Source organism: Epinephelus lanceolatus, chromosome 23, assembly GCF_041903045.1.
Source record: "Epinephelus lanceolatus isolate andai-2023 chromosome 23, ASM4190304v1, whole genome shotgun sequence".
Taxonomy (NCBI): domain Eukaryota; kingdom Metazoa; phylum Chordata; class Actinopteri; order Perciformes; family Serranidae; genus Epinephelus; species Epinephelus lanceolatus.
Genome location: NC_135756.1, coordinates 26,604,065 through 26,631,966, shown reverse-complemented (window position 1 = coordinate 26,631,966; position 27,902 = coordinate 26,604,065). Strand labels below are relative to the sequence as shown.

The 27,902-nt window shown below is 40.8% G+C and overlaps 2 protein-coding genes across 4 annotated transcripts in view; both read right to left on the bottom strand.

The window, feature by feature from the left end:
• Nucleotides 1–1,382, bottom strand: part of plxnc1 (plexin C1) — a 46,289-nt gene extending 44,907 nt beyond the window's left edge. Inside the window, exon 1 of one of the 2 annotated variants that reach the window (XM_033614721.2) lies at nucleotides 58–1,382. In XM_033614721.2, the coding sequence (XP_033470612.2) occupies nucleotides 58–1,065 (1,008 nt within the window). In that variant the 5' untranslated portion in view covers nucleotides 1,066–1,382. The remainder of the gene's footprint in view (nucleotides 1–57) is intronic. The other variant, XM_078164985.1, reaches the window with a different exon arrangement.
• A 1,108-nt stretch (nucleotides 1,383–2,490) lies between these two features.
• Nucleotides 2,491–25,825, bottom strand: LOC117249230 (plexin-C1-like). Of its 2 annotated transcripts, XM_033614722.2 has the most exons (16): nucleotides 24,575–25,825; nucleotides 23,189–23,311; nucleotides 13,522–13,656; nucleotides 11,666–11,766; nucleotides 11,485–11,590; nucleotides 11,239–11,404; nucleotides 10,929–11,031; nucleotides 9,600–9,675; nucleotides 8,858–8,899; nucleotides 8,592–8,725; nucleotides 8,227–8,406; nucleotides 7,198–7,306; nucleotides 5,252–5,425; nucleotides 5,005–5,169; nucleotides 4,627–4,726; nucleotides 2,491–3,835 (listed from the first exon to the last, which is right to left on the bottom strand). In XM_033614722.2, the coding sequence occupies exons 1-16, from the start codon at nucleotides 25,586–25,588 to the stop codon at nucleotides 3,777–3,779; spliced, it is 2,787 nt and encodes a 928-aa protein (XP_033470613.2). In that variant the 5' UTR covers nucleotides 25,589–25,825; the 3' UTR covers nucleotides 2,491–3,776. The 2 variants fall into 2 exon arrangements, with proteins under 2 accessions (XP_033470613.2, XP_078021112.1); XM_078164986.1 differs by lacking the exon at nucleotides 5,005–5,169.
• Nucleotides 25,826–27,902: the final 2,077 nt, after the last annotated feature.

Below are 27,902 nucleotides of genomic sequence, written 5' to 3'. Positions count from 1 at the left end.
TGGAAACAACAACATGCGCTATCACTCTAAAAATCTATTTATAACACAACGACCCACCGTCGTTACTTTGTTAGGGCAGACACTACAGAAGTCTGGATCTTCATCTTTGGCTCCGGTGAGATCCGGGCTGATGTCAAACAGCAGCAGCTCGGTGTTGGTTTCTCCTCCGTCCACACTGAACACGCCGCTCCAGAGCACCGGCGGCCCACCCGGGATCACCGCGGAGGCGATGAGTCTGCTGCCTTTACCATCATCAGAGACACGGAGAGTCGCGCCCCGCAGCGATTTGAGAGTCTCCCTTTTGCTCGTTTTGCCCTCGAGCCAAATGAGACGGATGGTGTTGCTTTCTTGATTTAAAGGCAGGTTGGAGAAAAGATAAATGATTGAATTGATCTGAAATCCATCCACAAACTCCACATTGCCATCCGTGTGCCTGCGTTTGATTACATTGACAATGTTCTTGCCAATGTCAGAGAATATACCTCCGTCCTGTTTGTTATTCGTATTGTGAAGGAACACCGCTCCTAATACTGAGCAGCCGGTCTCTGTGTATCTGCCTTCATTTTGCTCTATGGCACTCAGAATGTAAGTCTCGGCAACTGTCTCCTCCACATCCACCAGGAAGCCGACGGACGCACTGCTGCGCCACGGGGATCCCACCCTGACGTGCTCCTTGTACTGTACGTTTGAAATGTTCTTCAGGTCCAGCATCTCGCAGTAACCGCAGTCGATCACACCGCAGCTGATCAAAGTGTCCTCCTGAACAAGCGGTAATAACACGTTGACGCTGAAAGTTGCGTTCCATTTGTCCGTCTCAGAAACCCGGGAAAACTCAGCATCGTCCGTCTGAAAACTTCCCTTCAAGATTCCTCTCTGGGTCAGACTCTGGACCAGAGTCAGGTCGTGTCTCAGCTGGTACAGCCTCTCCTCTGTGGCGATGTAAACCGTGTCGTTGGCCACGGCGAAGTGGCGGATGTCTCCATCGAAAGTGAAGCCTACATTCTCCTCCAGGCACCGACCCGGTTCTCCCCAGAGAATAAAAAGCAGACCAGGCAGCAGGATCATCTTCTTGCTGTGGTGGCAGCCAAACGCTCACACACTGACGGTCTTCATGGCACTGTGCTCTCCTCCACAGTGTCGTTCGTAAAAGCGCAGCGCGCGTCTGTTGAAAAGAGAAGTGCTGAAAGTGGGAGGGAGCGCGCCCAGCGAAACCAAAAACTGACAGACATAATTATTTCTGTGTAATGATTTGCAACCTGTTTTCACTCAGCTGAATGTGTTCCGTTGTTAGAACAGCAACTACAAAGCCTACAAAGTTTGTCTTTGCACATAACCAGTGTATGCAGTGATATGACTTCCTGGCGATGGCCTCGAGCTGACTACAAAGCGTTTGATGAACACTTTCATCAGTTCACATGATGATATCCACCTCGTGAGGAGCCAAAGCCGGGGCGAGTAACAGGGAGTTCTGATTGGCCCACTGTAGCCCGCGCATGACTATGGTCCCTATCATCATAAAAGGGGATCTGCGCAGTTTACACAGCATATGATTCTCATCCAGCATCTATGAGCCATTAAACAAAGCAAAGAGTGACGACAGGCTACAGTATGACTTACGGTCGGTTACAGCATTATGGTCACAGGCATTTAAAACTGCAAAATTCAACTTTCTGTATGTCTAAACTACAGCTTGAAGATATCTCGTGATGTCTGGCTGACATCTAGTGTCAGCTTTGGGAAGTTCTTTTCATCCAATTGTTGAATGTTCCTTTTCAGTTTCTGAAAAGTCGTCTTGAAAAGTTTGAGTCATCGAATGAAGCTTTGAAAAATGAAATCTTTATGATAATGTAGTTACCTCTGAGCAGCTTGCTGTGGTGTTTCATGTTTCTGTCCTCTGTCTCTTGTCTTGCAGGATGCTCAGTGTAGATTTCTCCGAAACAATCAGTCAGCATGATCAAAGTTGGTCCTCAGTTTGTTCTCCTTAACGTTGGAGAGCAGAGGCTGTGAGGCGTGACCCTGTGCGTCATGGATGCCCTGGTTTACAACACTGGGGCTGAATCCAGATGTCTGAACCTCATCGCACATGCAGACTCGCAGACTTCGCGGGGCGCGTTCCCGGGAAGTCTGGGAATGCGGAGGGCTTTCCAAATCCACAATTCAACCAGTCCACAAGGGGCCTCATGAGGACCTTCTGCAGACTAAGTCCGCTTATAAGCGAAGTCTGCTTAAGTCTGCAGCCTATGTAGACTTAAGCAGACTTCACTGATTTAATTGCCCACAATTCATTGCAATACGGATGTGATGTGTAGTTTTTGCAATAGCTGACTAAAAACTAAAAGTTATGTTTATATAAAACAGTTACTGTAGCCTATTAAAACAATGCTTGAATCGTGTAGGCCACAAATAATATTCAACAACATCATGATACAGAGATATGCAGAAATAAAGGCTAACATCTCTGTATATGAATGCATGCAGTCTGTATGTTTAACAGAAATTTATTTTGTTCACCCACAAAACAACCCTATACATGAGATTTGTATCTTGTTATCTGCAGGGACAGATGCGCAAAGAAACGTTTTGAATTTTCGTCGACTAAAACTTATAAACATTATTGTCTCAAGACTAAGTCTAAATCTAAAATAGGCCTAGCTGTCAAAATGAAAACTGCGGCTCCTGAACCTTGATGCATTCAGTCCACTGAGAAACACTCTGTACATCACAGCTTGTCGGTTTCACTTAAAGTCGGGTTAGACCATGTCTATTTAATCCTACAGCCACCAGAGGGCGTGCTCTCATTGATTTAATACACTTTGAACAAGTATGGTCTACTGATGGTGATACAGCTATCAGAACTTCACATCAATCATTTCTGATTGTTTCTACATGTCTGTCTTACACAGCTATATATAAAGCATGGATTACAAATATCTAACGCAAAGGGCCGCTCAGGTTTCACAGGAGAGTCTTTTGCTCACAATATTCCCAATCTTGTTCCCTCTCATCCTTGCTGCTTGTCCGGTGAAGAGGGATTGGCTTCAATAGTGTGAGCTCATGTGCAGACGAGTACAAAACACTCCATAATCAATAGAAAGTATAGAGTGACGTGGGGAAAAGTAAGTGCCTTTTCTCAAATGGTCAACTAATAAAGCTGTTATGTTATGTTTTTCTCTGTGACCAAACTCTGAAATAAAGATAATAACATTTAAGTCAAAGAAGAAGAAAACTAAGAAAAAGAAATACAAACAGCAATAACTATATATGATCAACATTAAAATATATATATTTTAAGTAAAAGAAAACCAAGCACAGGAGCAATTAACAAAAACTGAATATGATTAACATTAAAACAAAAGTGTTGTTTAAAACACTGATCATTTGATGTCCCCAGTTTCCTCTGTCACTTATACTCCATAAAACAGCAAAAGGTAATTTTTAATCACACAAAAAAGCCCCTGAACCCTGGTTTCTATGTCAGAACACACATTTGAATTCTTCAAATGGCCTCCAAGATACAACTACACCTGAGCTGAACAATATGGAAAATGGTTGCAAGATACTGTAAAATTCAAATACTAAAGACTGCAGGAAGCCCTCCTACACTCACTGTACAGTTAAGGTTGATTCTCTAAATAATTTTGGGGCCAAAGAGTGAACTTTACCCCAGTAACCCACAGGTGGAGAAATGTCTGTCATCATGGAATAAAAATGAACATGAGGTGCAGTGTCTTTTGTGATCATGGAGTAGCAGAAGTTCACCAGGTGTGATGTCATGTTCAGAGATTCTTCATGTCAGCAGTTAGCCTCTTTTGCCACAGACAGATCATCACCAACGCTGAAAGACAAACACAGTGAACTCCTTCAAACCAAACAGACAAATAGCACCTAATCCAGAAAATGGCAACTGAAAGAAAACAGCTCTTATATTTGGACTAGACAGGTTTTAAGGCTAACACCAGTGATTTTGGACTGAAGCTGCCAATAGATGATATTTTGGAATCAAAGTCAACATCCTGACATTTTTTCACCAGCAGTGACATCATTGTGACAGCTGGTATTGTTTTCACTTTGTGGGTCTGTCATCACGGCAAAATGTGGTCCTAGAGACACCTATCATAGCAGGTCATGATAGGTCACAGCGATAATGTCACAACCATGTAAGATGTAGTCACGAAATTTTACAGGCGTGAGTTGAGATTAAACTCAAGGCCAGGTTCAAAGATGGCTGTGGCCCCCGCAATGGGGCTGGAAGCACTCATTATATCGCAGCTTGACTGATCCCAAAGCAAGATGGTGTCTACTTCTTGAAAAATCATCTGTATCCTGACGTCTTATTTTTGCGTTGTCTGCTCTCATTCTGACAACTCTCGTCTGGCTTTACTTGCACAATCCTACTGTCTGGGTGGAAAAGCTTCTCACATTGTATTTTTACCACTAAACCTTCAGTACAACTACACACAATCATACAGAATCATACAGAAGCAAAAGAGAAAACTGTCTAAATTAATTCAGGTTCAGGCTGTCACATTAACAGCTGGTGTTGAACTGATAGCACTGATGAAATTAATGCAGACTTCATCACATATATCACAGTCACTTTATCAGTTAGCTACTTAGAGCACTTACCAAAAATAACACAGGGTATCAGCACAATTCGCACTGTCAGAATGACGTGATGCAATGAAGATAGAGACCAGAGTGTTACTGTCTTGTCACCGTACGCTATCTGAAAAACAAAAATGACACTGCTATTAGAAAAGAAATTTTACAGTGGGGCGTCTCACCAGAGCAGTGAGTCAAACATGCGTTACTATGTGTATAATTACTACGTTCAATTTAAAAGCCATTGCATGAAAACTAATACACTTCTGAGGGGTTTGCTGTGATATGCTTTAATCTGGTGGTATGACCCAACTTTGGCCTGTTTACAATCACAATAAACTTTAGGTTGAATTTTTTTGTATATTAGTGTCTAGACTGGTCCAGTCTGAATGAAAGATTTACTTTGAAGTGCTGAAAGGTATCATCAGGTGTCCCTTGAATCTGACACATGAACTCAGTGTTGTTAATGGTTCTTTTGGGATCCATGACGCAGGGGTATTCTTGTCCATCCTTAACACCCCACACTGACAGCTCTGCTGGGGTCATCTCCAGTTTGTCTGCCTTTTTCTGAAATATCGGGGGGAATACTCTGAGCTTTAACATATTCATGTACTACATTTGTACATGTGTGCTAAAAAACATGCATTACCTGTATGATGATAAGAACATCGTTTCCCATTCTTGTGGATGTGAAGTTAATGAACTCGGGGTCTGGGTAGTAGGTTATTGTTGTGGAGCAGACCAAGGTTTCATTGGCGACTCTCAAAAACACAGTGCTGGTAGAAATCCCTGTTTTAGCTGCAGGTGTGTCATAGGTGAGACTCTGCAAGGAGGAAAAGGTAGAAAAGGGAATTTTGGTATATTTGGGCATGCACTAATCAAACAAAGGGTGTGTGACAAACAAGTGTGTGACAACAGTGAAACAATACATATTGTTAAATGTATTTTTCTTTATGTATGTATTCACTGTGTCATAATTAAATGAAAAAATACGGTAAATGGATAGTTATTTGAATTTAAGTTTGTTGTTTCAACCTGTATTTTTTTATTTTCTTCTGAACAGAAAAAACAGCATCAAATGGAATACATCATACGGCCATATAAATCTGTGGAAATAAGGAAGGACTAGAGAGGTAACAGAGCTGTATAATTAAACAGACGACAATGCTCAGACAAATTGACTAAAAGATAATTAACAAAACTAAAAAATACAGATAAGTAAATAAAGGAAAAAAATAATGTGTTAAATATCATTGGCAGATGTGAAGATAACTGAATGTCACATGACATTTGTAAATATTTTTTAAGGGTTTGAGCCAATATGTTGTCTAAATTTGAGTTTTTAATAACTGAATGACTTGTTCTTCTGAGTGACATTATTGAGGCCAGCCAAGGAAGGGTGGTTGCAGAAGCAGAGACCATCCATGACACTGGGGAGGGGGGTGATCGGGCAGCAGGGACAGCAAGACAGGAGGACCGTGTGTAGGAGATAATGCTTTGACTGGGCAGCAGCTACAGAGAGAAAGCTTTCAATGAGCTGGTCCTTTTTCTGGAGCTCTGTCTTCAGGTGGTGGATATCCCCTGTTAACTGTGAGTACTTGCTGCAGTCCTCACACACAACCTTTGAAGCTGGATTCAGCCCACAGGTAACTCATAATACAGCATGATCATTGTAATGGACAAGTTAAAACAACAAGATAAAAGTAATCGCACGATCGATGTTAGAATAGTGTTAAAAGCAACTGCTACTAGGCAGTGTAGAGTAGTGCACTCCGGCTTATGCTCTCGCTCTTCCATGAGTGCTCCAGCAGAGGGTGAATCCTTAAATAAGTTAAAATCCACGTCCAATTAATAAAACGTGGTTTATTAATGGCCACTATCTGAAAGTGTATCAAAAAGATATGCCCAATAGTCTGATAAAGGTTGACACAGAGGCTGATGCATGCGCACTACAGCTACATAACAGATAATGCTTTGACTGGGCAGCAGCTACAGAGAGAAAGCTTTCAATTAGCTGGTCCTTTTTCTGGAGCTCTATCTTCAGGTGGTGGATATCCTGTTAACTGATTACTTGTTGCAGTCCGCACACACAGCCTTTGTAGCTGGATTCAGCCCACAGGTAACTCATAACACAGCATGATCATTGAAATGGGCAGTGTAGAGTGGTGCACTTCGGCTTATGCGCTCGCTCTTCTGTGAGTGCTCCAGCAGAGAAAAAGTCCTTTTAACAAGTTAAAATCAATGTTCGATGAATAAAATCCCTCAACCAGTTAAAAGATGTAGTAAAAAAAGGCCAATATCTGAAAGTATATCAAAAAGATATGCCCAATAGCTTGATACAAATTCAATAAAAAGTGAAATCATGACAGGGCGTCTGACAGGTAGACACAGATGCCGATGCACGTGCACTCCCTGTCCTTCTAGTAATTATGACACAGTTAATACATACACAAAAAAGAAACACATATAACATGTGTATTTGTTTATTTATTTATTTGATTTCTCTTTATTTAGGTAATTTAAATCTCCCATTGCTAATAATGTTAATGTCTTGTGATATTTGGACCTGGGACTTTGTGATGTCTACAGACCCACCTGAGAGTGTCTGTTTCTGGGAGTTACGATTTCCTGCTGGGCATGGCTGTGCATGACCCCTTCCACAAACTCCAGGTGGGATCCCGTAAGTGTGATCTTCCTCTTCCCACTACAGGAAACAGAGCAGCAGCAAATCAGAGAAGAGGAAAAAAGCCTAGAAGGTGTTCTTACAATGACAGCCTGACATGGTGGTGAAAACACATCTGTGGCTACCACCTAATATAAGCTTAAATCTCTGACCCAGATCATCCAGTCCACAACACCTTGATGGACCAAAAAAACTGTGGTGGACGGCTCCTCTCTCTTCGATGCAGGACAGAGAGATACAGAAGATCCTATGTACCAACAGCCATCAGGCTTTATAATTCTTTGACATATAATAGATGAGCTGACAGATAATTGAATTTTCCCTTGGGGATGAATAAAGTTCTATTTTGTATTTTGTATTCACTGTTCGAATTACCTGCTGAAAGACACTTTTATTGTTTATTGCTTAACAGAAGATGATAAATGAATATAAAGTGTTGTACCTCATATTTTCTTCCAGCAGTGTGTGATGTTCAGTAAATAAAGCTCTTGCCCTTTGATTTAGAGAAACTAACACCAAAACATGATGTTAACCAGTTAACAGAGGCTTTTCACGCTGTGCAGTCTGAGAGTGGAAGTAGGCAAAAGCAGCAGAGACTTACATCTGGTTGTCTACAATTCACATTGAGTAAAACTACCAATACCACTCCAACTGAGAAACTGAGCGAAACCATGGGCCAATCAGTTTGCACAAGTCACTGCAGTGCCCCATATTGTTCCAGCTAAAAGAATTGTGATCTAAGTTCCCACAACTTTCCATTGGATGATGGATTGCAAGTTCCCTGGGTTACAGTGATCAGTATTTTATCCGAATGAGATCAGATTTCACGTTGTCACGGTCATCAAAGTATTCTTGACTGACCCAGTCACATCTCCCTCAGAAAGGCTTTCTTTAAAGTCTGTATATTTATGTTGGGAAAATACCAACAAATCCAGTCATACCTGATCCAGGTGCTGCTTGGTGCAATTTTGTTGCAGGATGGGGATGAGCGGTAGGTGATTTTAGCATTGCCGTGGCAACTACCGTCTGGGAGGAGAACACATACTTTGACCACGCCTTTGTTATCAGCACTGGGAATGTGGAACGTTAGTTTCACACCGGTGTTGTCCCACACAGGAGCTCTGATCAGAGGACACAGGATGACAGAGAGAGAGAAACCAGTTAATCTCACTGAGATCAAGACCCACTTTTTTGGAGGGAAATTATTAAAGGGACAGTTCACCCTAAATCCAAAATACATCATTTTCCATTGCCAAATGCCATTCAGAGTCTAAGTATAATCGTAATCGCGAGTGAACTGACTCACTCTTGTGGAGTGCAGTCCATGTCCGCCTGGATCCTCACTCCGATCACATCACTGAGGTTATAACCCGACAACACCGCATGGTTTCTGCCATAGAAAGACACGACGCTGGGAGTGATGGAGGAGATCTCTGGTCTCTGACAGTAAAACAAACAGAAAGATTATGAGTTTTAAACCATTACCTTTTTCTGACCTTTTAATCTTTACTGAATGTGGATGAGGTGAGCATCAGAGGAGAAATGTGTGTGAGAACTGAGGTTCAGACTTACAGCAAAGGTCCTGCCTGAGTCCATCTTTTGGCAAACACTGTACTGCAAGAGGAAGTGAAGACATTCAGCAGGTTTACATGATATTCACTGTACAGCACTACTGAGAGTTGATTCATCACCAGAACCTCCTCCAGTCACATCACTCCTGTTCTTCAGCAGCTTCGCTCACTCCCTGTTAAATAGCGTGTTGACTTTAAGATCTTACTCCTCATCTATAAGGCCATCCCCAACCTAGCTCCTCTGTACCTCTCTGAATTCTTGCACATCCACAACCCCATCTACACTCTCACGTTTTCCTTTTCAATCCACCTCACTGTCCCATCAGCCCAACTGACCACCATGAGGTCTAGAGCCTGTAGCCGCTCTGCCCCTGCCTCTGAAACTCCCTCCCACAGGACATTCATAACATCAACTCTCTCTTCACTTTCAAATCCCACCTCAAAACTCAACTCTTTCAAACAGCCTATTCAGTTTGACTCCCGTCTGTCGAGCCACACATATCCACTACTTAAACTGAATTTTATTCACTGTAAACTTGTTTTGCTGATTATTTATTATGTTGTTATGAAAGACCGACCAGACCAGACTAGGTTTTGGCAGAATTTCAGTGTTGTTTACAGTCTTCAAATTTACAAACATCTTAAAATTAATGTGGAGCTGTTGCATTGATGTCCAAATGTTTCACTTATAAACATGTCTGGGAAGCTTATGTTAGATAAATACATAAAACATGCATAATTACATCCCCCACTCCTTGATTTGCCCAGGAACAGCTGTTTGTGCTCCAGTCACATCCAGCCTCAATACAATGCCGACACCTGAGGAGAAACAGATGTATCACCGATTATTGTTGATAACACTCATATATGATAATAATTACTTGACAAATCACCAAGACCTCATAGTCCAGCTGCAGCTAACCATTACGTTGTTTCATCCACTCTTGATGTTCATTTCAGTGTTGACATAATAAGGTCTTAAAATATTCTGAAAACTATTTTAAATCAGTTATTGTTTTCCATCATTCTCCCAAGTGACAGGTGAATTTGGTATATCCAGTGTCCAAGTCAGACATTTTGTGCAATAGGGGCACCCAGTAGCTCAGTGGTTAGAGCAGGCATCCCGTGTACAAAGGCATTGTCTTTGTCACAGCAGCTGTGTGTTCAGTTTCAGTCTGCAGCTCTTTGCTGCATGTCATCCCTCCTCTCTCCCTTCATGCTTAAATTTGTCTGGTCTCATAAAAGAAAAACATTTAAAAAATAAGTTTTGTGTACATGCTTAGTTCCAGAGGAAACCCTCACATAATTCTATTAACACATTTGAGTGAGACTTTAACTCACACCATGAGACGAACAGCTTTGCACTCTTATCTCAAACACAAGCTGCTGCCCCATGTCAACTAATAAAACTGCATGTGAACAAGACCTTAATCTAAAATCTTCAGATAGCATTTGTGTCACACACACACTTAAACTGTTCAAATCATACTCATATCTCCAAAACAAGATGAACTAAAATTAACCCTGAGGTGCATTCTATCTGACAAATGCAAACGTGCCCCTGCCTCACTCTTTCATATGTTCTGGTCATGCTTTCACCTAAATTATGGAAATCAGTCTTCCACTTTCTCTGAAATCTTACAATGTTGCATTGAGCCTGACTGCTCTCTTTGGCATTCACCCATTACAATTAATTTGACCCAAAACCAAACAAGGTATGCTAGCAACATGACTCTACTGGCTATCTAATTTAAACAGAGAGATGTTTCCTTCCTCTCATTCCCACAAGATAAGGGATGTTATGCTGTATTTCAAACTTTAAAAACTCAGGCCTGGTCCACATGTACAAGAATATATTTTTTAGACATAGCTTTTTTTCATACATTTTGGCCTTTCATCTGCATGCAAACGGAATTTTAGGTCACTGAATATTGACCTTCTGTAAAACTCGAGGCAGCATTTTAATTTGGCAGACATGAATAGTGCTGGCTCTAACATATCTAAAAGGACCATTTTTGTGTATTAGAAATTATCTGTCTACTTAGATTTCCTGAAAATGGTAGAGCACTTACAGGACAGAAGTTGGCGGTCCCCTGATGTCAGAGCAGTTGAATAGCCTCAACTGATGTGACCATTGTGTCGTCCCAAGTCTCAGCCTAACTGTGATGTGCAGGCCTGATAATTAAAAAATAATACATCAAATTTTAGAGTCTCAGTCAGAATGCTGAGCAACACACTTTTTTATGAATTGTAACAATTTACTCTGAGACAACACAAAGTAGTCAACATTTTCATCTCATAGGATTCTTGTGACAGTGTGACGGTCATTGATCATCAGGTATTTCATTCACTGGATTATTATATTTATCAGAAGTCACTGACCTTCAGCAGGAAGTGTTTTGGTTGAAAGGGGGCAGCTGCACTGTGGAAACTGTGGGGGAGGATTTTTCCAGAGGATGAAACCACTGGGACTTGATGAGCATTGACAGTTAAAGTTAGCTCGTGCCGTCTGGCCCACAGTCAGGTGGGTCTGGATGTTAAGTGTGATCTGAGAAAGGAAGGATGTGAGTGTTTAAAAGAGAAATAACTGACAGTCACAACTGACTACAGGTAAAAGCTTATCTGTACCTGGTCAGTGTCGTCCTTTACAACTCTGTGGGAAACCATTTTGTGTTGGAAATCATCAGGAATGGATAACCAGTCTGAATCTTGGCAGTTGTCTTCAAATGTGCATCTAGGAAGAGAAATTTATATTTTAACCATGTTTGTAATTGTTTGAAGGGGTCAGCTGCAGATGTTGTTTCCTGACCTTCTTTTAGAGCCACACCAGATGCAGTATGGGTCCTGAGCAGACCAACAGTCCTGCACATTTGTGTATGTGCTGCACTTTGACACAGGCACATGCTTCATCTAGAACAACACACAAACACAGCAACTTAGAAACACTTACAGTACAGGCCAAAAGTTTGGACACACCTTCTCATTCAATGCGTTTTCTTTATTTTCATGACTATTTACATTGTAGATTCTCACTGAAGGCATCAAAACTATGAATGAACACATGTGGAGTTATGTACTTAACAAAAAAAAGGTGAAATAACTGAAAACATGTTTTATATTCTAGTTTCTTCAAAATAGCCACCCTTTGCTCTGATTACTGCTTTGCACACTCTTGGCATTCTCTCCATGAGCTTCAAGAGGTAGTCACCTGAAATGGTTTTCCAACAGTCTTGAAGGAGTTCCCAGAGGTATTTAGCACTTGTTGGCCCCTTTGCCTTCACTCTGCGGTCCAGCTCACCCCAAACCATCTCGATTGGGTTCAGGTCCGGTGACTGTGGAGGCCAGGTCATCTGCCGCAGCACTCCATCACTCTCCTTCTTGGTCAAATAGCCCTTACACAGCCTGGAGGTGTGTTTGGGGTCATTGTCCTGTTGAAAAATAAATGATGGTCCAACTAAACGCAAACCGGATGGGATGGCATGTCGCTGCAGGATGCTGTGGTAGCCATGCTGGTTGAGTGTGCCTTCAATTTTGAATAAATCCCCAACAGTGTCACCAGCAAAACACCCCCACACCATCACACCTCCTCCTCCATGCTTCACAGTGGGAACCAGGCATGTGGAATCCATCCGTTCACCTTTTCTGCGTCTCACAAAGACACGGCGGTTGGAACCAAAGATCTCAAATTTGGACTCATCAGACCAAAGCACAGATTTCCACTGGTCTAATGTCCATTCCTTGTGTTTCTTGGCCCAAACAAATCTCTTCTGCTTGTTGCCTCTCCTTAGCAGTGGTTTCCTAGCAGCTATTTGACCATGAAGGCCTGATTGGCGCAGTCTCCTCTTAACAGTTGTTCTAGAGATGGGTCTGCTGCTAGAACTCTGTGTGGCATTCATCTGGTCTCTGATCTGAGCTGCTGTTAACTTGCGATTTCTGAGGCTGGTGACTCAGATGAACTTATCCTCAGAAACAGAGGTGACTCTTGGTCTTCCTTTCCTGGGTCGGTCCTCATGTGTGCCAGTTTCGTTGTAGCGCTTGATGGTTTTTGCGACTCCACTTGGGGACACATTTAAAGTTTTTCCAATTTTCCGGACTGACTGACCTTCATTTCTTAAAGTAATGATGGCCACTCGTTTTTCTTTAGTTAGCTGATTGGTTCTTGCCATAATATGAATTTTAACAGTTGTCCAATAGGGCTGTCGGCTGTGTATTAACCTGACTTCTGCACAACACAACTGATGGTTCCAACCCCATTGATAAAGCAAGAAATTCCACTAATTAACCCTGATAAGGCACACCTGTGAAGTGGAAACAATTTCAGGTGACTACCTCTTGAAGCTCATGGAGAGAATGCCAAGAGTGTGCAAAGCAGTAATCAGAGCAAAGGGTGGCTATTTTGAAGAAACTAGAATATAAAACATGTTTTCAGTTATTTCACCTTTTTTTGTTAAGTACATAACTCCACATGTGTTCATTCATAGTTTTGATGCCTTCAGTGAGAATCTACAATGTAAATAGTCATGAAAATAAAGAAAACGCATTGAATGAGAAGGTGTGTCCAAACTTTTGGCCTGTACTGTACGTACATGTGACATTGTGGTAATTAAAAAAATGTGGAAAAAGTCAAACAGAGCCTCACAGGTGTTACAGGTTCAGAGCACCGACCTGGTTTTGAAATGACAGGTACACATGTTTAAGGTCCACTTGATCCAGATGCATTTTGGGAAACATTTTGCGGTCATCGTTGGCCCTGTAGAGCACCGTGGGACAGGTGGTGTGATAGTTCTTGCCCACAGCAAGCTGACAATGAAAATGTAGCTTTGTTATGTTTCTGACAGTCTGAGCTGCTGTGTTTTGTTTGAAGGCAGAGGGAAGGGACTTGAGTCACATGACTTGACTCAAGTCTGACTCAAGTTGCAAATTACATGACTTGAGACTTGACTTAGACTTGAGATGGTTGAAAGGACTTAACCTTTTTCCATTTAATGAGTTCACTATGTGTGAGAGTGTTTGTGTGTGCGGTTGCTGTGCACTCCCACATGCCATGAGATATCTTCCTCTCACACCACTGTCGCTCAGTGAGTTATTTTGCCTCCCCCTCCTGCTCTGCTCGCATTTTGAGACTTTTCGGAGCATGATTAATTTCCCTGTCTCTCACAGCAGCAGGTGCTTTATGTGAGTGGAGTCTTTCACCCTGTCTGTTCAGACAGAGCTTGGAGCAGGAGAGAAGGTATTTCAATCCTTTACTCTACTATACCACTACCTGAATATTATACTGTGTTGCAAAGTCCTGCATTGAAAATGTTACATAAAAGTACAAGTATGATCAGGAAAATGCACCTAAAAGTACTAAAAGTTAAACTACTGTACTGAGAAAAGCGCCCCCTGTGGCTGTTATACTATTATATATATGATGTCATTAGATGACTCTGACTCATGCATTAATGTAAAAGCAGGATTTTACTGTTGTAGCTGGTTGAGGTGGAGCTGATTTTCAATATTAACCAATGATTATTATTTCAATATGGATTAATCTGCTGATTATTTTCTCCAATAATCCAATGATTTTTTGGCTCATAAAAATTATGAAAATAAAGAGAAATGGTGCCACAGTCACTGAGAAGTGATACCTTCACAGTGTTTGTTTTGTTGAAGTAACAGTCCAAACCTGAACATTCTTACCAACACATTACAATTAAGAAAAGCAGCAAGAAATCCTCACATTTGTGAAACTAGAACCATGAAATGGTTTTGCATTAAAAATTGAGCAGGGACTCGACTTGCTTGATTTTCACCACACTAACTTGAGACTTGAAGGTTAAGACTTAAGGGACTTCCGGTTGAGCGGCCATGGAGGCAACACGCTAATCCCGCAGTTCCTTCAAGCTAATTTCTAAAGCCCCAGTTACTTGGTCAGATAACACTGTAAATTGGTATAATTAGTTGTAGGGGCATATAACATGCCTAGGATACAGCAGAAAAAGCCGGGACAAGGTAGAGACTCGAGACAATACCCCGTGACCGACAAGTCTCTCGAAGAAGAAACTAGCGCTAGCATTAGCACTAGCCAGCTTGTTACAGGTGGACTAAGCGAGGAAGGAAAACATGGCAAACTTGGACGTGATTTTCCAAGAATTGAGAGAGTTTCGCAAAGAGAACGGAGACACGTTGAAGGACATTAAGGAAGAGATTAACAAGACTGACAACAGGATTGACGAGGCAGAAGTGCGAATCGCCGAGGCGGAAGAGCGAGTACAAGGAGTGGAGGGAGCGATACTAGAGATGCTTAAACGACAGACTCACCTGGAGGCAAGGTTAACCGATCAGGATGGCCGAGCCAGAAGGGACAATATTAGGATCCACGGTGTCTGCGAAGGGGCTGAAGATAACACAGCCTCTGTGATTTCCTTTGTCGAAACGCTACTGAAAGAAAACCTGGACCTTCCGCCCTCCACAGACCTGCGCATCGAAAGGGCACACCGGGCTCTGGGTCCCCGACCTCCACATGACGCACCGCCGAGATCGATTGTGGTCAAGTTTGCTAGCCACCGCTCCAAAGAGGACATCGTGAAGACAGCCTGGCAGAAACGTGGGTTTGTTTACAAAGAGAAAAGAGTGAATATAGATCATGACTATGCTCCGGAGGTGTTAAAAAGGATTCTGCAGAGGCAAAACGAGTGCTGAAGGAGAAAAAAATAAAATTCCAGACGCCATTCCCAGCCAGACTGAGAGTATTTTTTTCAAGACGAAACTAAACTCTACAACTCGGCCGAGGAGGCAACCGTGGATATGGCAGCAAAGGGACTACCTGTGAAAGTTTTCACGCCGCCAGAGAGCTGGGAGGAGAAAATCAAGCGCCTAACGTGGCACACGTCTCTCCGGGGAAAAGACGCTGAGACAGCCGCAGCGCACATGGGTTATAAGGAGAAGCTGGACGCTTTCAGGAGAAAGTAACTGACTTTGTCTCTGCAGCAGGAGCAGAAGAAAGTGACTTTGCCATCTAGAGTAAATTGTTGTGGATGAAAGAGACTGGGTCCGAGCAGGTTAACGATTTTGACTGTCAAAAACTTAAAAAAAAATATATATATTTTGTTAATTGATTGTTTTTTTCCAAACGTATCTGAGAAAGTCGGGTTATAATTTGCTTACGTTTCCTCTGAATATTGGACTCTGTCTCCTAGGTATGCATACTGATTTAAATAATCTATTATGGGGGCAATAGTTATTATGCAGTACCGCTCATTTTCTCTTTTTGAGGGCCCTCTACCCCTTATGAGAGAGGAAGGAAATCCCTCTGAGCCATCAGGACATCACGGCCACAACAGGGTCATAAAAAAGACCCCATCTCAGGGAGTCATTTCAGTGTTGTATATGTTTTTATTTTCAACAGTATGTTCGAAGCTCCAAAGTTTCAGTTAATGTTGGAGCTATGTGTTTTGTTTGTGTAGCATTTGGGGTAAGGTTACTTTAGAGACAGGCTGGGTGATAATACCAAAAAAGTACAATGAATACAGACCTAATTAAAGTAGTGTCATATAACGTAAATGGCATTCTCAATCCTATCAAGAGGAGTAAAATTTTGAATAAACTGAAAAGGGACAAGGTGGGAATCGTGTTCCTACAGGAGACACATCTCTCTGAACCAGACCACGCAAAACTGAAGAGAAGGGGATTTAATAAGGTCTTTTCAGCCTCTTACAAATTCGGCCCAAGACGGGGGGTTTCAGTACTGATATCAGAAAGATTTATTTTTGAAGTAAAGTTTGAAATTAAAGATAGGGAGGGAAGATACATTATGGTGGGTGGATTAATGGTAGGAACAGAAGTTACTTTTCTGAACGTCTATGCGCCTCCTGGGGCAAATTGGTCCTTCTATAAACAAATTTTTGACTTAATGCTAATGCTAATGCTCTTAAGCCCAGGGCCTCGTGATATGTGGAGGAGACTTAAACGTTAGATTAAACCCCAGTTTAGACTCTTCAAGTTGGAGCTCCTCCCAAAACAGTTCACTTAGCAAAAAAATCAACAGCATAATGCTTGAATCAGGTATAATTGATGTTTGGAGGGAATTCCACCCCAAAACTAACACCTTTTATTCAAATCCCCCCTCTGCCTACTCCCGAATTGATTATTTTTTGATGTTTTACAAGGATGTGCATTTGGTTAAAACTTGTAGTATAGGAGTAATGGATGTATCAGATCATTGCCCAGTTCAGATGGAAGTACTACTCTACTGTAAAAAAAGGATTACATCTTGGAGATTAAATAACTCTATTCTAAATGGGAAGATGAAGGAGGAGTTGAGGGCTGAAATAGAAAAATATGTGGAAGAAAATGACAACGGAGAGGTCTCTCCCTCCATCCTATGGGATGCTTGCAAAGCAGTGTTATGGGGAAAAATAATTGCTAAGACAACTGCATTAAAAAAAAGCAAACAACAGGAACTTATTGATTTGGAAGCAAAATTAAAAGATTTACAAAGGAAACATAAAACAACATTGGATGCAAACCTGGAAAAGGAGATGCATCAGATAAAAACTAAAATAAATAACAACCAATCAAGAGACATACTTAAAAACGTAATGTTTGTTAAGCAAAAGTACTACGAAGTGGGTAGAAAATCAACTAAATTATTGGCGTATAAAATAAAGCAGCAGCAAACAGAGAGGACTATTTATAAGATTAGAGACTCAAGTGATGGTAGTATAAAATATGACTTAAATGATATCAGTCAGTGTTTTGAAATTTATTACAAAAATTTATATACCCAACCAGGATTGGAAAACAAGAATCTAAGAGACCTCTTGCTTGAGGGGCTAAACCTCCCAACAGTGTCTGAGGCTCAAAACGAATCTCTGTGTGCACCAATAATGGCAGAGGAACTGAACAGGGCAATTTCCAACCTTAAATCTAACAAAAGTCCAGGGCTGGATGGGGGAGAGGCAGTAATTACAGTTATCCCCAAACAGGGAAAAGATAGGCTGGACTGTTCAAATTATCGACCTGTGAGCCTTTTAAATCAGGATTACAAAGTTTTTGCATCAGTATTAGCTAAACGACTGGAATGAATTCTGCCTGAAATTGTACACCTGGATCAAACAGGCTTTATTAAACAGCGGCAAACTCAAGATAACATTAGACGTACATTACATGTGATCCATCAGATAAACCAGGAACAAACTGAAGCAATCATATTGGGCTTGGATGCCGAAAAGGCGTTCAACTCTGTAAATTGGTCTTTTTTATACAACGCTCTGCATAAATTTCAATTTCATAGAACGTTTATTCGGACAATCCAGAGTCTCTATAACAAGCCAACAGCAAGAATTAAAATAAACGGTTCCCTTTCAGCATCCTTTGAGTTGGAGCGTGGCTGTCGACAGGGATGTCCTATTAGTCCTCTCCTGTTTGCCGTTTTTATAGAACCTTTAAGTCAAATGATCAGACAAAATGATAATATACATGGTATCTCATTGGTTGGTGAACATAAGATAGCACTTTTTGCGGACAACGTCCTGGTGTTCTTGTCACGCCCGGCCTCCTCTCTGCCTGCACTAATGCAAACACTTTCAGATTTTGGAGCAATATCAGGCTACAAATTAAACTCGCATAAATCTCAGATGCTAACATTCAAATACACGACAAGTCAACAGTTCAGAGATAAGTATGCCATTAATGAAGTGAACAAATTGAATTACCTGGGTGTGAAAATACCAAAGGACCTTACAAGTCTAACCTCTGAAAACTATGACCCTCTGCTCTCCAACATTAGAAAGGATTTGGACAGGTGGAACCTGTTGCCCTTCTTGGGGCTGATTCAACGAATAGAAATAATTAAATTGAACGTGCTCCCGAGGCTGCTTTATTTGTTTCAGTCACTTTCAGTGGAGATCCCTGAAAAGAAAGCTGAGTGGGATAAGTGGATTTTGAGATTTCTGTGGCAGGGAAAGAAACCTAGAGTTAGATACAAGACACTCCAGGTTCCAAGGTGTAAAGGAGGCCTTGCTCTCCCCTGCCTAAAAACTTATTATCAAGCTGCCCAGATTAAACCCTTGATCCATATTTGTGACCCAAGCTATTCAGCTATATGGAAAACCATTGAATGCCATTTCTCGGGCAAGATCCCATTACAGGCCATCATTGTGGACAATGAATTAAAACACCATCTTGAGGCAAAGCCTAACCCATGGCTAGAGGTATCACTTAAAACCTGGTTTAAAATGGTGAAGTTATACGGGAAGAAGGAGCCTTATTCATTGATTAGGTGGGTGGCTTATGACCCAGGCTTCACTCCAAACAGACTGGATGCAACCTTTAAGTTGTGGCAGCAGCGATGGATCAATATTTATTTGGACCTCTTTGAAAAAACCTCTCTTAAAAGTTTTCAAAGCTTGAAGGATCAATATGGAATAATCAACCAGGACCTCTTTAGATATTTGCAGTTAAGGCACCATACAAAAAGAATAATTAACAAAGATGATCTGGGAAAATCTACATCTGGAGCAGGGGTGTTAAGAATCTTTATCGCTGCATACAGAGCAGACCTAGGTGCAGGGACTGTTTCCAAGTTATATAAAGGCCTTCAGGAATTAGGTGGGACCAATACATCTTACATAAAAGAAAGATGGGAAAATGAAGGAAACTTTGTACTATCACTAGAGGATTGGGAAAATTTAAATGACATGCAATGGAAATCAACTAACTCTTTGTCATGGAGAGAGTTTAATTGGAAAAACAGGGTCAGATATTTTTTAACACCTGCATTCAAGCACCCTGGGGGGAGGCAGACAACATGCTGGAGAGGCTGTGGGACAGACAGAGCAAATCACTTTCATGTGTTTTGGGAATGCACTGTGATTCATCAATATTGGATTGAAATTAGAGACAGTATGAAAAATGTATTAAGATGTGACATTAATTTTTGTTTTCAAGTTATGTATTTGGGTAAAAAGACACACCAACTTTTAGGTTTCTCAAAATTATATATGTTCAACATAATGCTGGTCGCCACTAAAAAAGCGATCACAAAAAAATGGCTAAATCAAAGAGCACCCACACTAGTAGACTGGTTTAATGTGATGCATGAAATTTACGTTATGGAAAAATGAACATTCAAGACTCAAGATGGATCAATTTGAAAAATGCTGGAAAGGATGGATTGATTTCATTAGCCCACATAGATCGGACTTCAGGTTATAATGGAACATCATTTGTAATGTAACCCCCATGTTTGTTTTTTTCTATGCTACACGCCCCCCTTTTATTTATTTTACTTTACCTCTATTTTTAATTCTTTTACTTTCCTTTCTGTTTGTCCAATTTGTACTGTTTCAATTGTTAAAAAAAGTGTACAAGTATAATCACTCTGTATATGTTGACTTTAAACATAATAAAAAGATAATTAAAAAAAAAAAAGACTTGAGACTTGTTTGTGACTTACACATGTGTGACTTACTCCCACCTTTGGTTTTAGGTGCGAGACAAAGCTGAAGTGGAAAGAAGGGACTTTCAGGAATCCCCCACTTAAACTGGCATTTTGAAATGTCAGTACCATTCCTACACACAATGAGACCCGGCCTATTTAATTCTATTAAAATCTCTTTTTGACTTTTCACCACTGAAATGATTCTGTCTGTGAGAACATCACACTACTTCTGCAAACCAACCACTAATACCTGCAACTTCTACAAACAGACTGTACACCAAACAAGATTAGTACTAGTAAACAGTTACATTTCCTGCCACAATAAATTTACACGGTGACTGTTAAAGTACTGTAGATGTAATTAAGTAAATAAGTAAAATTTTTACATCTGTGAGTCTGTAAAATAAATTAATGGAAAAAAATGTAGCAAATGGTGGTTATGAATGATCTATTTCCTTAATTGTGTTCATTTCAAGGTTATGATGTCAATAGCTCACTCATTCACGAATATATTGACATAAAAACCACTTCTGATGTGTCTTCGACATTCCCTCAAAACTTTCACAGCTGGTGTGAGATGAGACAGAGATTGCCCAGAGCAAATCCCTTAGCATCATTATCAATGACCTGTTGCTTAAATATGTGCATTTCAAGGTTGTAATTTCAATACTTGCTCACTGATGAATCTACAACAAATCAGTTGTCACCTGTCTTTGAAAATCCTCACAACTCTCCCAGCTGGTAGTTTGTGGAAAACCAAATCTCTTAGCATCATTATCAGTGACCTATACCTTTGAATATGGACATTTCAAGGATGTGATTATAATAGCTTGATCATTTGTGAATATACTGTATTGACATCAAATCACATGTCATGTGTCTGTGACATCCTGTCACAACTTTCACAGCTTTTAGTTTGTGGAAAAACCCTGAGCAAATGTCTTGGCATCATTATCAGCCTATACCCTTAAATATTGACATTTCAAGGATGTGATTTCGATAGCTTGCTCATTTATGAATGTATTGTCGTCACATCACGTCATGTCTCTGTGACATCCTGCAACAACTTTGCTAGATTTGCTGAGAGCTTTTCCACAAACTACCAGCTGTAGGATATTCAAAGGCAAATGACATGTGATTTGTTGTCCATACATTCATAATTAAGCAAGTACTGAAATTACAACCTTAAAACATGCATATTTAAGCAACAGTTCATTGATAATGATGCTAAGGGATTTGCTCTTGGCAATCTCACAGTCTCAGGTCACACCAGCTGTAAAGTTGGGAAAGGGAAAGACATCAAAGGTCACGTCGATATATTCATCAGTGAGCAAGTGATTGACATCCTTGTGCACATTTCAAAGTTGTGAAATGCATCATACTGAGAAGGAAGTAAAAGCAGATTCACTGTGATAGTGCCATCGTTCACTGTTATATTTGTATTTAGCAACTCATAAATACAAGATCGTTATTCACAATTACAAGATCAGGATCTCATAACTACCAGATAAGTTTTTTCTTTATTATTCAGTGAATATGATGTGCTTCTGTATTCTTGTCATATGATACAGATATTTTAAATAAAAGGTGAACATGTAGGATGCTAAAATGCTTCTGTTACAATTTTAATTTTGTTATCCACTTTGTGAGTGCAGGGGGCATTTTTTTTAGATTATACTCTTCAAGAGCTTATTGGAGCCTCCATCTCATGGTTGAAAAAAAACAGCTTCCTTTCACCTTTAGGAGACTAATTTGACAGAACTTAAACAGTCACCACATAAATTTATTGTGGCAGGAAATGTGGCTGTTTATCATTACAGATCTTGTCAGATGTACAATCTATTCGTAGAAGTTGCAGGCGTTAGTGGTTACTTTGCAGAAGTAGTGTGATGTTCTCACAGGCAGAATCATTTCAGTGGTGAAAACTCAAAAAAAATTTTAAAAATTTTAATAGAATTAAATATGCTGGGTCTCATTGTGTGTAGGAATGATATTGACATTTCAAAATGCCAGTTTAACCCTTCTTTCCACTTCAGCTTTGCCTCGCATCTAAAACCAGAGGTGGGAGTAAGTCACACATGTGGAAGTCACAAACAAGTCTCAAGTCTTAACCTTCAGGTCTCAAGTTAGTGTGGTGAAAATCAAGCAAGTCAAGTTGAGCCCCTGCTCAATTTTTAATGCAAAAACATTTCATGGTTCCACATTCACAAATGTGAGGATTTTTTGCTGCTTTTGCTGTTAATTATTTTCATCATTGTAAATAGGTCATTTATAGCCATCACTTGCTATTTTTTTCAATTATTTATTTTACAAACACAGATGTGAAATGTTTACAGGTTGCCACTCTGTAATGACAGTGGTTTAAGAATTCTATGTTGAAATACAAAAATGTTTGTGAATACTCTCAACTGCATCCTGATTTCTGATTTTCCAACATATCAAAAAATTAGCAGAAATTGAAGCTTGATATGCAGCTATTGAACATAATAGTCTCGGAAAAATTGTAAATATCAAACAGGCTATTAAACTTACTCCTGTGTAGAGCAGAATCCCATAGTTATGAGATAAGGTGTCACATTTTTTTAATTCACTGAATGCAACACACTTCCGCAACTATCTTAGCTTGTGTTCAGCAACGATTGCGAGATCCTGATCTCTTGTGGTTACAAGATCTTTTCTTGTAATTGTGAGATGAGGTGTCAGATGAGGTGAATTTTTTTATTTTATTTGGCGAATGCAATGGGCCTTAACTGGTAAGAAAATAAATATTTTTTACGTCACTTTCAAGTTACTCTGTTTACTATTTATTAATCAGAACAAAGTATGTTACTGAATGATTGGTCTTGTTAGATTGATATGTTTTTCAATAATGAATACAATAAAGTTCACTTAACTTTTTGTACACACCTTAATGAGCTGCCCATCTCCCGTCCCAATGAAGAAAACCATCCAGGCCTTTTGTGTCACAGCCAGCACAGAGGTCATGTTGTTCTGCCTGAAGAGAACTGCCTTTGGCTTCAGTGTCTTTGGCTGAAAAACACAAAAAATACTGATTGTCAGATGAACATCCAACAGGTATTTTTAGATTTCTGAAGAAGAACGTAAGTATTTAGGGAGCTTGAAAAAGGTAAAGATTGTTGAAGTGAAATTAATTAATTTTATTTATTTAACCTTTATTTTACCAGGCAGATTGCTTGAGATCAAATGAACGAGCAAGGCCTGGCCAAAATGGCAGCAGTTTACAAAACATAATAAGACACACATAAAGAAAAAGCACAGACATGAAAAAAGAAAGGCCAAGAGTCACATGGAGGGGTTATGCCCTACAAATACAGTCTGGTGGGGGAAGGGGGAGGAGGAGGAGGAGGAGAGGGCTGGATGGGGGCAGAGAAGGCTGTAGCAGGGGATCCTGAGGAGGAAAAGTTCATGTTAAACAAAAACAGTGAAAGAACAGTGCACCACAATACACACTAAAAGAACACTTATGTGATGATGATAAAATACTATGCAGTAGAACATTTACACATGCCAAAATTTGCCATTATAAAGCCTGTAAGCCGAGTTTTAAAATCATTAATGGTGATAAGTTCTTGCAATTTCAGTGATTTTTGAAGACTGTTCCAGGCAGAGGGAGCAGAGTACATGAATGCCCTCTTCCCAAACTCAGTACGAGTTCTGGGGACAGAGGCAGATAGAAAGTCCAGAGAGCACAAACTGTATGATGGATTTGATGTAAAAGTGAGGTAGGTGCAGAGGTATGAGGGGAGTAGTCCAATAATTGCTTTATAGATGAAGGTGTACCAGTGGGGAAGATTGCCAGCAGACAAGGACAGCCAGCCTACTTTAGAATACAGAGTATAATGATTGGTGAGTGATTTACAGCTGGCAGCTTAATAAGGTAGTAAGTCTGCAATTGTTGTTTTATTTCAAAATAAGTTTCCTTGCATTATTTTCTAGCTTCTTGGAACTTTGCTCACACATTTCATTTTTAAAGCACTTTGTAAACTGTTATGAGAGTATGAAAAATATTACAATTATTATAAATAGGCTTTTATGTTCATTAGCCACAGACATAGACTTACTGAATTTCATTAGCCTACATTGTTCCCATATAGAGGGGAAGATTTTGCGTGAAATGAGTCAATTTCATATGTTTCTACTTTTGAAACATTGACACAGAATAATGAAGTGATGTGTCTTTCTGTAGATGCTTCATGATCACACATTACACTGCTGTAACAGGTGGAAACAACAACATGCGCTATCACTCAAATCTATAACACAACGACCCACCGTCGTTACTCTGCCAGTGCAGACAGTAGTACTACAGAAGTCTGGATCTGCATCTTTGGCTCCGGTGAGATCCGGGCTGATGTCAAACAGCAGCAGCTCGGTGTTGGTTTCTCCTCCGTCCACACTGAACAAGCCGCTCCAGAGCACCGGCGGCCCACCCGGGATCACCGCGGAGGCGATGAGTCTGCTGCCTTTACCATCATCAGAGACACGGAGAGTCGCACCCCGCAGCGATTTGAGAGTCTCCCTTTTGCTCGTTTTGCCCTCGAGCCAAATGAGACGGATGGTGTTGCTTTCTTGATTTAAAGGCAGGTTGGAGAAAAGATAAATGATTGAATTGATCTGAAATCCATCCACAAACTCCACATTGCCATCCGTGTGCCTGCGTTTGATTACACTGACAGTGTGCTTGTCAGAGTAAGAGAATATACCTCCGTCCTGTTTGTTATTCGTATTATGAAGGAACACCGCTCCTAATACTGAGCAGCCGGTCTCTGTGGGTTTGCCTTCATTTTGCTCTATGGCACTCAGAATGTAAGTCTCGGCAACTGTCTCCTCAACGTCCACCAGGAAGCCGACGGACGCACTGCTGCGCCACGGGGATCCCACCCTGAAGTGCTCCTTGTACTGTACGTTTGAAATGTTCTTCAGGTCCAGCATCTCGCAGTAACCGCAGTCGATCACACCGCAGCTGATCAAAGTGTCCTCCTGAACAAGCGGTAATAACACGTTGACGCTGAAAGTTGCGTTCCATTTGTCCGTCTCAGAAACCCGGGAAAACTCAGCATCGTCCGTCTGAAAACTTCCCTTCAAGATTCCTCTCTGGGTCAGACTCTGGACCAGAGTCAGGTCGTGTCTCAGCTGGTACAGCCTCTCCTCTGTGGCGATGTAAACCGTGTCGTTGGCCACGGCGAAGTGGCGGATGTCTCCATCGAAAGTGAAGCCTACATTCTCTTCCAGGCACCGACCCGGTTCTCCCCAGAGAATAAAAAGCAGACCAGGCAGCAGGATCATCTTCTTGCTGTGGTGGCAGCCAAACGCTCACACACTGACGGTCTTCATGGCACTGTGCTCTCCTCCACAGTGTCGTGCGTAAAAGCGCAGCGCGCGTCTGTTGAAAAGAGAAGTGCTGAAAGTGGGAGGGAGCGCGCCCAGCGAAACCAAAAACTGACAGACATTATAATTATTTCTGTGTAATGATTTACAACCTGTTTTCACTCAGCTGAATGTGTTCCGTTGTTACCATGTTGTCTGTCCACACAACCCGTGTACGCAGTGATACGAGTTGCAGGCGATGACCAAACGTTTGACAAATTCACACTGTGAAGTAAATCCGCATGAGTGGTTTGCATTGCGTATTTGATGGTCATTCAGCATCTACAGGTCGTTAAACACCCCCCGTTTTAGAAAAAAGTGACGACAGGTTGCAGCATGATTGATATTCGGTTACAGCATTAAACCTATCGCCTAACCGGGCTTTGAAACTGTAGCATTGCTACTGTCTGAATGGTCACACTACAGTACAACAAAGATGATATCTAATGATGTGTGGGTGACATCTAGTGTCACTTTTGGGAATTTATTTTTTCATGTTGAATGTCACTGGCCTACTACATATTGTGGAGAAAAATGATCAGCCAGGCCAAATATGAAAACAAATACTGAATCATTCCAGGGAAGAGAGAAAAGATGCAAAATCAAATTCAAAACAATCCTAATTCATTATTATATAGGCCAGCCATTGCACATAGGCCTATTTAATTAAATCGCCAAAAATTTGGCATTGTTCCTTCAATAGAACTTTGAGGTAAGACATGTTGTCAGAACAGACCTGATGACTCTGTGGTTTCCACATGATCATCATCATACAAACCCTACCTGTGGAGTAGTATATAGGTGGAGGACCAGAGGGTTAGCCCAGGTGATAACAGACCACAACTGTTGCCAAGTCTTGGGGTTATCACCATTCATCAGGAAGCCACTCATTATGCCTTGACTAGTCACTGGAGATACCTCCGACTGGGAGTATACATACAATAAAACACATTGCTGTTAAGGACTTAAATCCATGTTGCTCTCTTGTATGTTATGCTCTTTAAAATTCAGATGTTCTTTAACATTTAATAAAACATAAGGCTCACCTCCAGTATCTTTCTCTTCTTACCCTCCACCCTCTCCCCTCTCTGACTGGTCAAGATGGAGCAGCAGGCTTTACGCACTTTGTTCAGCTTGTTACCTTCATACTCTAAAGCCACTTTATGGTCTGAACACTTCCAGCACACCACCTGGAGAGCAGATAATCCATCAATGCGGTCTTGTCCCAAAAAATGTTTTGTCTGTGTTGTGTGTTCCTCAGTCTGTTAAACACTTGCACATCAGCTGGGACGTTTTACAGAGTTTTCTGAATACATTTACATACACATAACCTTTTGAAATGTTATCGAACTGTTTCTTCTACATTGCGCTCCTTAGAAGACAATCTGAAGGATTCGTTTTTCTTCTGAAACACATCAGTGGCTTCCTGAATAACCTGCAAACAAAATGGGTTTTGAAAACTCAGTTGATAGTATAGATCATTTCTATAATCCATGTAATATTTACTGTTGCACCAAACACTAAATAAGATATCCCAGTACCTTTATCCACTCATTTCTGTCTTGTTCAGAGTTTAAAAACAAAAAAGAAGTAATTTAGACTGAAATCAAACACCACTTCCCAACTCAGACAGTTTCAATATAATGTAAATATCACATTAATGTTATCCTCAAATATATGTCTTTTGTTTGCAGTTTGTGTAGACAGTCATGTTTAATATGTTTTTAAAGGTGGGCCCTAGGAAGATTAGCTGTAGCGCGCAGCTAATGTGGATCCTTACAAATAAACTAACAAATAATGTGTTGTCTAATAATAAATTTGTTGTTCAAAAACAAATTTACAGGCAGATGACTTTCCTGTAAATGAACAAATAAAAAAAGCACCAAAAGCAGCTCAGCTGGTATGTTACACCTTGCTTTTACTACGCACACACACCTGGCCTGCAGCTCAAGTGTCCGCTCCTCTCCAGTGACCTGAAAGGTATATGGGTGGTCTTCATCGGTGAAGTACTGACCTTCGGAGTCCTTCCTTTAAAAGGGTCCAGTGTGTAGGATTTAGTGGCATCTTGCGGTAAGGGTTCCAGATTACGACCAAGTGAAACTCCATGCCATGTCCCAAGCGTATAGGAGAACTATGGTGGCCAACACAAAAGGCCCTATCTAGAGCCAGTTCTGTTTTGGGCTACAACATGGCAGACTCCTTGGAGGACCCCCTCAGTACATAGATATAAATG